At 49.5% G+C, this 9291-nt stretch overlaps 1 protein-coding gene across 1 annotated transcript; it reads right to left on the bottom strand.

Annotated features, from left to right (window-relative positions):
• Positions 1-277: 277 nt before the first annotated feature.
• Positions 278-4610, bottom strand: LOC123124471 (GDSL esterase/lipase At5g55050). The gene is made up of 5 exons (XM_044545087.1): positions 4337-4610; positions 1762-1895; positions 1361-1618; positions 878-1118; positions 278-743 (listed from the first exon to the last, which is right to left on the bottom strand). Exons 1-5 carry the CDS (start codon positions 4593-4595, stop codon positions 514-516), a joined length of 1122 nt encoding a protein of 373 aa, XP_044401022.1. The 5' UTR covers positions 4596-4610; the 3' UTR covers positions 278-513.
• Between the last annotated feature and the right edge of the window lie 4681 nt (positions 4611-9291).

The raw sequence follows: 9291 nt of genomic DNA, 5'->3' as shown, positions 1-9291 counted from the left end.
ATTTCCAAAAAATGCTAGATACAAGTACTATTCATGCTATATTGTCGTCATAAATTTGTTTTTTCCCTGAAGTCAACGAGAATTATTCCTTGGCCAAACATTTTATGTGAGTACAATACCTAATCATATTTGATTCAAAAATATATCCAAGATTTTTTTGGCTTTTTTGAATTATTAAATTATTTTTGAATATAGGGGGTTGGAGCACCCGAGTGCTCCTAATCCGCTTCCCCTCGTAACGTACTAATCTATCTCATGTACCTATATAGTGAACAGAAACATGAAGAGTTCTTTTTTTTGGAAAAGGAGAGTTTACCCCCGGCCTCTACATCAGATGATGCACGCAACCATTAACACAAAGAGTTATACATAAATCATAAATCTTCTAAACTAGGCAGATTTGTAGTCCACATTAAAAAGATAAGAAAATTTACTGGAACATAGCAGCAGGTTAGGTCGCAACCCAGTAGTTTGCATAAAACAACAGCGACTGAGCAATCGACGCAGCATTGCCTACATGGCAGTGTCACATAGCTGCCCAACATTTCTGGGGGTCACGAAGGGTGCTGATCCATGGAAGGCAACTGCCGTGAGCTTCTGCGCAGTGATCTCCGTGGGGTGCACAAAGTCCCAGAAAACGTGGTTGGTCCGGTTGTTGCAGAGGGAGCTGGCCGGAGTGCAGCTAAACATGGCATTTTTCTCCCCTCCTAGCCCGCAACACGCTGCATCCACCACACTGTAACCTACAGTATATATCACCGTAACATCAAATTAAGCTACAGTACATATCAAATTAACAGGTGAATGATTAGCGGTTGCCAGATTAGTGGGCCATCCGGGCAGTTTGACTAATTAGTGGGTCGTCGATCTGTTGTACCGTTTGCTTCTGGTCGCTGGAAGTAGTCGAGCATTGCAATGGATGGGTCGAACAAGGAGTAGAGCATATCCGGGTACTTGTCGCTCATGTCGCGCAGGAGGGAAGCCACCTTGATGTTGTACTGAGATGACATATAGTTTGCTAGTGCGTCGCACTCCTCCTTCCCCCGCAGCACCGGGCAGCACCCCAGTGGCGCTGCTCCGATGATGAACATCCTGCGCATCCCGAGTTTGTACAACCTCTGCAATTCATCATTCATGTAGGTTTTAATTCAGATTGCATACTCATGTACTCATGCGTCGGTGCAAATTAAATAATTAATGGAAGAGGAAATATGTACTCCCTTTCGTCCCATCATATAAGAGAATTTTTGACACTACACTAGTGCAAAAAATATTTTTATACTATTGAACGAAGGAAGCACATATCAAGAACAAGCTTATGTAATGTATAAGCAAAGGATGAACCAAAAAGTTTCCATACCTGCAGCTGGTCTTGCAGCGAGAGAGCCAACGAGGCGACGAACTCATCAGGAGACTGAGTTGGAGGACAAGGGCTTAGCACCTGGTTCACAAGGCTTGGACGGACGTAGTTGAGTATGTCGTTGCCACCGATTGCAACGGCGAAGATCGATCTGCTCAGGTGCGCCGAAGCCTGAGCCTGGCCGAGCTGCTGCACCAGTGATGCATTCACCTTGGAGAAGTGGTGATCGATTTGGTGGTCGAAGCTGATGCACTGACCCTGTATGTACGTTGATCCATGCATGGCATGCATATATAATTAAGAAATAATATGGCATATGGAAGAAGAAGTTAAAGTGTTGAAACCAGCGCAATTAGTCATCCAGTAGTGCTAGTGCGTACGACGTAGTATCTCCATTTTACCTGGTTTGTTTGATTTGATACCCCTGCACCTCCTGAAGCGAAGTTGACACCAGTCAGATATATGGAATTGCTGCTTGGGGCGTTGCAGATGGACAGGTATGGAGGAGGGCTGCTCGGCAGCTTCAGATGTTCAGCTGTAATGGCAGGAATAAGAAGCATAATCAGGAAAAACAGAGTGCATACATGTCTAGTAAGTATATGCATCGTACAAATAACTGGGTATTGTATTGCATTGTATTATGGCATAACAAGGCATTATTCTGTTATCAGAAAATATCAGGGAACCCCTACTACAGTTCATTATGGTGATCTTCTAGTTGTTTCGTGTTTCATTCCCGTGATCTTCCAGTTGTTCCTTTAAACATCTTGGTCAGAGCAACTCCAATGCGTCGATTCATTTCGTCTGCTCGTGTTCGTCTGGATCGCCGCGGATAGAAAAATCGGCCCAACGCGTCAACTAAACAGACGCGCGCCCACTTTTCGTCTGCCTGAAGACCCATTCCTGGCCTAAATTTTAGGTCTCATTTGCATCGGCGCGGACATGAAGCGGACGCGCGCAACACGCGCCTACTCCTCCCCCTGGCCCACCAGTCGGTGGCACATTGGCCATTATCTTCTATCCCCATTGACAGCAAGCCCTCGCCCGCTCCACCCCGTCGCCGCCGCCGCCCAGTTCCGGTGTCCCTGCCAGCAGTTCGCGCCCACACACCTCCCACGCACACCGCCACCTCCCACGTCGCCGCCACCACCGCCTCGCCGCAGGGCAACCGTAGCTCCCCACCCCGACGACGCCGCGAGCACGAAGTCACCCCCACGGCCCCGGCCAGCTCCTTCGTCTGACGCCGCCACGCTCTGTTTCCGTATGGCTAGGCATATTTTCAACCGTATTCAAGAGGGGGTGGTCGGATACGATAAGTATTTGAGTGCAAGGAGGATGCCTTTGGAAAGATTGGTTTTTCCTCTTATCAGAAATGCACTGCAATTATCCAGATGCTTGCATACAGAGTGCCCGATGATCTCATTGATGAGTACATCCGTATGAGCGAGTCTGCGTGCCTAGAGTCCGTGTACATGTTCCGCAAGGCTGTGATTGCAGTGTTTGGCCCTGAGTACTTGAGAGAGCCGACTGCTGAAGATACAGCCCGCTTGTTGGCGATCAATGCCAACGGGGCTTCCCAGGGATGCTTGGCAGCATAGACTGCATGCACTGGGAGTGGAAGAACTGCCCTTCTGCTTGGCAAGGGCAGTATCTGGGCCATGTCAGGGCTTGCACTATCATACTTGAGGCCTTGGCCTCACAAGATCTCTGGATCTGGCACTCTTTCTTCAGCATAGCCGGATCGCACAATGATATCAACGTGCTTCGACGCTCGCCTGTGTTTGCAAGACTTGCCGAAGGCAACAACCCAGCGGTGAATGTTAACATCAACGGCCACAACTACAACAAAGGATACTACCTAGCTAACGGTATCTATCCTCAGTGGGCCACTATTGTGAAGACAATCCCCAACCATGTCGGAGAGAAGAGGAGGAGATTTTCCCAAGAGCAAGAGAGTGCTAGGAAGGATGTCGAGCATGCTTTTGGTGTTCTGCAATCTCGATGGGGCATTGTTCGGTATCCTGTTAGAAGTTGGAGCACCAAGAAGTTGTGGGAGGTGATGAATGCTTGTGTGATCATGCACAATATGATCGTAGAGGATGAGCGCCCGGAACGTATCTACGATCAAGGGTTTCAGTTTCAGGGTGACAATGTTGTGCATGAGCATGGAGGAGGAGCGGCAATGTTTGCACCTTTCACCAAATTCCATCATCAAATGCGTGATTGGAAAACTCACATTCAGCTGCAAGATGATCTAGTTGAGCATATGTAGGCTCATGTTGGCAACCAATAGATATATCTTTTATAAAATGTATTTAAGATAATTTAATTTTTATTCGGCTTATAAACTATGATATACTCCCTCTGTCTCAAAATAAGTGTCTCAACTTTGTACTAACTCTAGTACAAAGTTGAACTAAGGTTGAGACACTTATTTTGGGACAGGAGGAGTATTTATTTGGGTTGTGGAACTATGCTACATTTGTTTGCTCGTGAAACTATGCAAAATGTGTGTATATTTGTGGAACAACAGCGCCAAGCTAGTCGCGTGGGCAAATATGGATCGGCACGTTGAACGCACTGCCGATCCAAATAAAAACAGAAGGAACACCTAGTGGGCGACTAATCCAAACGAACAAAGAGCAGATAAAGTACGCGTTCATTTAGATCAACGCGTTGGAGGCTCTCAGTGCTAGTTGAGAAGATCGTCGTTTTAATCAATTCAAGTACTAGTAGAGTATAAAACTAACTTTGGTCAACTAGTACTCAGCAATGCCATGTTCAGGGACAGGGAGTACAACATTAAAGATCATGCACGCACGTATTCCCTCACCACTTGATGATCATCTCGCCGGCCGGCCGATGCCCATAAAAAATGCAAAAGTTACAGGTTCACTCTCCTCGAAGCAATGCTCAGTTTAAAAGTCTGATGAGAAAAGAGACTTGACATCAACTGTTTAAGGCATACATACGCACCGAGGAAGTCGACGAAGTTCTTGCCGTTGCTGAATCTGCCAGTGGCCTTGCACCCCGGGTAGTCGACGCCGTTATGCGGGTGGTCCGCCCTGAGCACCGTCACGAGGTGGTTGTTGGTCCCGGCGTCCGCCTGCGAATCGCCGAGCACGTACAGCGCCGGAGCCAACCCTGCACCGGCTTCGCACAGCCAGCAACAAGCCAGCAGGAGCAGGACGCAAGGCAATCCACGAGAGACCACCATCCCAATACGAGAGCCCATTCTGACTACTCGCTAGCCACGTACTCCTACTACGGAGCGATCGCTCCTACGGTAGCATATATATACATGGGGAGAGAGGTGGGGTGGGAAACCCTCAACATGCAACGCGTACAGACGTCCTCGCTGTCAGTTATACTAACTCAAACCAGGCAGCTGTCAACCATGGCAGGACATCTCCAACAGTTTTAAGATAGTGTTGCGTTCATGGCATGCATGGAGGTGGAACTAGCCTCGGACGGTGGAATAGATTACTGGCAGCAATAATTTTTAAATTGGCTTGCGACTCTGTACCTCCGTAATCCTCCAGCTTGTTCACGTTGCCGCATCTATGTGAGTCATCTCTGAGATCGCATGCACTTCTCGCACAAAACAATGGAACTTGCACATCACAAGGTCGGTACGGGAGGTCAAGGACAGTTCAGCGTTAGGGTATGAGTGTACAACAACAATACTTATATGGCGTGCATATATATGGATAGCGTCATTGCGTGCATGGCAGCAGTCAAACCATGGCATCTCCAACAGTTAGAGCATCTCCAACAGTCGCGCATCGGTAAACCGAGTTTTTAGCGCGCGCGGGACGATTCGGCGCGCTCTAGCGATGGCGGGAAAGTCGCGCGCGGGAACCGTTTGCGCGCGCGCGGGAAAAGGCGGCAGGTCGCGCGCTATTTTTGGCGCACCGCTTCCGGCGCGCCTATAAATTGCGGCGCTCGTCACGCGCCTATTCCGCACACTTCTCTTCCTCTTCCGCTGCCACGCACGCCTCCACCGCTTCCTCGGTTGCTTCCGCTGCCACGCGTGCCACCGACGCGCCACCATGCCGCCGCGCCGCCGAGGAGCGTCGGGCTACCGCGGCGTCCGCCAGCGCCCCAACGGCGGGTTCTACTCCGAGATACGGCCCGGCAAACTCCGGCTCGGCCTCGGCACCTTCCAGACGGCGCAAGAGGCCGCCCGCGCGTACGACGCGGCGGCGTGGCGCCTAGGCAGGCCGCGCACGCAGATGAACTTCCACGACGTCCACACGCTCCAGCAGGCGCTGGACGTCGCCCCGCCGCCTCGTCTTCGCACGGCACAAGAGCGTGCGGAGCACGCTGAGCGGCAGCGCCGTCTCCTCGTCGCCCATGAGGACGAGCGGGTCATGGCGGAGTGGCGCCAGCGCTACCCGGAGGATGTCACCTACGAGCAAGCCTACTGGGCAAGGCGCCGCAAGGAGGAGACGCAAAGGCGCCGCGATGAGCGGTTGGACAGGCGTCGGCGGAAGGCCCTGGCGTTATCGCAGTGCGACATCGTTGAGAATGGTGGGCAGATGATCTTTACTTCTGATGATGATCGTTGGGACGACATGTGGCTAGATACCTCGGACCAGACCAGCGAGGATGGCGACGATGACGATGACGACAACGACTGGGCGTAGGCTGTAGTTGCGTATGTAGTTGCACTATATAGTAGTTTTTATCTATGTCGTTGCACTATCTAGTAGTTTTTATCTATCTATGTTATGGAACTGTGTAAAATATCTATGTATCGTTTTTTCTATCTATGAATTTTATTTATCGTTTATTAAAAAAATGTACGCAATGTTTAGCGCGCGCTGCATTTTAGCGCGGCCGCTGGAGCTACGCGCGCGCGCTCAATTTTGACACGTCTGCTGGAGGCAGCGCTACCGGCCGCGCCAAACCAGGCAAACGGCGCGCGGCAAATGCGTTTTTTGCGCGCGGCGCGTTGCGCGGCTGTTGGAGATGCTCTAATAAGCTACTATAGCGTTCATGACGTGCATGGAGGTGGAACTAGACTCGCATACATGTGTGGCACTTAGAGCAACTCTAATGAGGTGACCCATTTTGTCCGTTTAGGTCATCCGACCAAAACTTGGCCCAACAAGGCGACCAAAACGGGCATAGCGTTCGTCTGCTATTCGTTTTGTGTTCGCTTGGACTCATATCTAGCTTAAATTTGGGTCACATTTGATCCGCGGCGGACGTTTTCTATGGTCTCCTCGTTCGCCTCCGTCCGCTGCATGCGGGCACTGGCCCATCTGTCAGCGAGAGGCCACCTACCCATTCCACCCCCGTCTCTCTCTTTTTCTTTCTTTCTCCCATCCACCCCACAGCGGCCCGCCACCGGCCGCTTTGGCCTCCGTTGCGAGCTAGCAGGCAGCACGGGCTGCTTGTTGGAGCCGCACCCGTGCTAGCTAGCTAGCTAGCCGCCGGCCGAGCTGTATGTCGCGGGTGCTAGCTAGCTAGCCACCGGCCGAGTTGCCCGCCGTGCCGCCGCAACCACACAGGACGACGCCGCGACTGCACAGAGACGACGCCAGCCTCGCCTCCCCCCGCGCTCGCCCTCGGCATCGCCTCCCCGCGCCGCCGCTCGCCCTGCCCCACGCTCGCCTCGCCCGCGCTCGTCCTGGCCTCGCCTCACCTTGTCGAGCTCCTGGCCGCGCCCGGCCGTGCCCGCTCCCCGCACATCAGCAGCAAAGGACGGGCGGGCTCGTCATCCTCCAGCGCCTGTGCTCGCACAACAGCAGCAGATAAGGATGGCAATGGGTCAGGTTTGGATCGGGTTGAACAATATCAAATCCATATCCATATCCATGAATGCACTCTTTGCCCGCCCATGAAAAAATCCATGGGTAAAAAATTATGTCCATGTCCAAACCCGATGGATATCCATACCCACTGGATATCCACTGGGTCCTCTCGAGACATATAAATAAGACATAACACAATCTTAACATAAGCTCTTCCAGTCTTCACCTCCTGACAGGCTAGGCCTCACTTATGGTAAACATCAACTTATGGTAAATCAACGTCCACTAACAACCTAAGATCATTTAGTATTTTTTTCTAATAGATGAGAATGACGAGTCATTTAGCAAGGTGATAATAATAAGGGAAGGGGCGTTGTAGTATGTTACGAGGGGATTAAATGTCAACTAATAGAAGTTACGATGGGGATTGTGCAATTTTTTTTGCATGTTTTAGATAACAAAGTGTAAAATTGCAGTGGTACATGTGACTGTGGGGCAGGGATAGCAGATTTTGCCCATTAAGTCATACTATCGGGTCGGGTTTGGGTATATCCACGGGTACAAGATTATATTCATGCCCTATCCACGAGCAATCGGGTCGGGTTTGGGCATCTCCCATGGACACAAAAGCATATCCAAACCCTATTCATTCGGGTTGGATATCCATGGGTATCCATGTCCATGGGTAAAATTGTATCCTTAGCAGCAGAGGATAGGCGGGCTCGTTCTCCTCTGGTCCTCCAGCGCCTATGCTCCGGCGTGGTGGGCTCGTGCTTCTTCGGCGGCCGTGCTCCGCTATGGTGGGCTCGTCCTCCTCCCTGCCTGCTACGTGTTTGATGGAATGTCGTGGCGGACATGATAAAAAAGCGTCTGCCTCCGTTGGGCCCACCGCTGACCCATTTAAAAAAGCGGACATGGACGAGCGGACGGGCGACCCGAACGAAAAGCGGACAAAATTGATGTCCGTTTGGGTCACCCCGTTGGAGTTGCTCCTATCATTTGGGATTTTAAGACCCTGATAAATGACACACGTGTGGCACAAACACATGACAACTCTAAACGTTTTTTATGGCAAGTTTAATGACGTGAAGATGACAAATTTAGTTGGCATGGCAACTTTCTCTTCAGATGGCGAGTTTTTAGGGGGGTTTTTTTCGATTTGCTTTTCTTTTCGAATGGCAACTTTAGTTATAAAAAATATCAAGGCAGGATTACTTCGTGCCACACGCTGGCACTTATCATTTGAGAGTTTAAATTGGCGCGCAACTCTGTACCTCCCTAATCCGCCAGCGTTTACACATTGCCGCATCTCTACAAGTCAACTTTGAGATCGCTTGCACTTCTCGCACAAAAGAATGGAACTTGCACATCACTAGATCAAACAACATTGTGATGTGTTCTGGGTTAGTCTATGAGCGTGTACAAACAACATTGTGAGATTCGTTAAGAGTAGAAGTCATCCATGGTCATTTACTTGTCCATTGCGTGCAAATTGGTCGCTGGACTCAAGAGGTGCTTGAGGTGGTTTGTGTCTCCAGAACTATCACTTTTAATTGACAGCCAAAAATCTACCAAATTTTAGACCCCGATAACTTGCGTTCGATCGCCAGGAAGACCCTATTTACTGCCCGCGGGTGGTAAATTGTTGAGCCTTCGCTGAATGCAGCCGCGAATGGGTGGCCTATTTGGAGCTAACGAACTCGAGGCGCGGAAAAAAAATCACCACGAAAGTGTTGCATGAGCGAGATCGAACTGACGACGTCCCATTTGTTATCACGTGTTCCTAACTAATAGACCTTATGAGTTCTAGCGGTTCATTCGCAGCGCCAGACTTTAAGTACCAATTGCAGCGGCAGAACTGAATTTATTTTGAATTTTTCTGAATAATTCATGCTATTCTTTCATAAAAGTTGACAAACATCGTAAATAATGTTTAAAAACTTGTGAACAAAATTCGAATTCAAACAAACTTTTAAACGTGATTTTTTTTAAAAAAATAGTGAACAAAAAAATGAAAAACATGAACATTTTTTTTGAAATTCTGAACATTTATCGATTTTTTATATATATGCTGAAAATTTTGGAAACATGCCCTGAAAGATTTTCAAAATGCACATAGAACATTTTTGTGATATACACTGAACTATATTTAAATACACATTCAACATT

The sequence above is a fragment of the Triticum aestivum genome, chromosome 5D (genome assembly GCF_018294505.1).
Source record: "Triticum aestivum cultivar Chinese Spring chromosome 5D, IWGSC CS RefSeq v2.1, whole genome shotgun sequence".
NCBI classification, from domain to species: domain Eukaryota; kingdom Viridiplantae; phylum Streptophyta; class Magnoliopsida; order Poales; family Poaceae; genus Triticum; species Triticum aestivum.
Note: the sequence above shows the minus strand (reverse complement) of the source record. Positions and strands in the feature narration are given on the sequence as shown.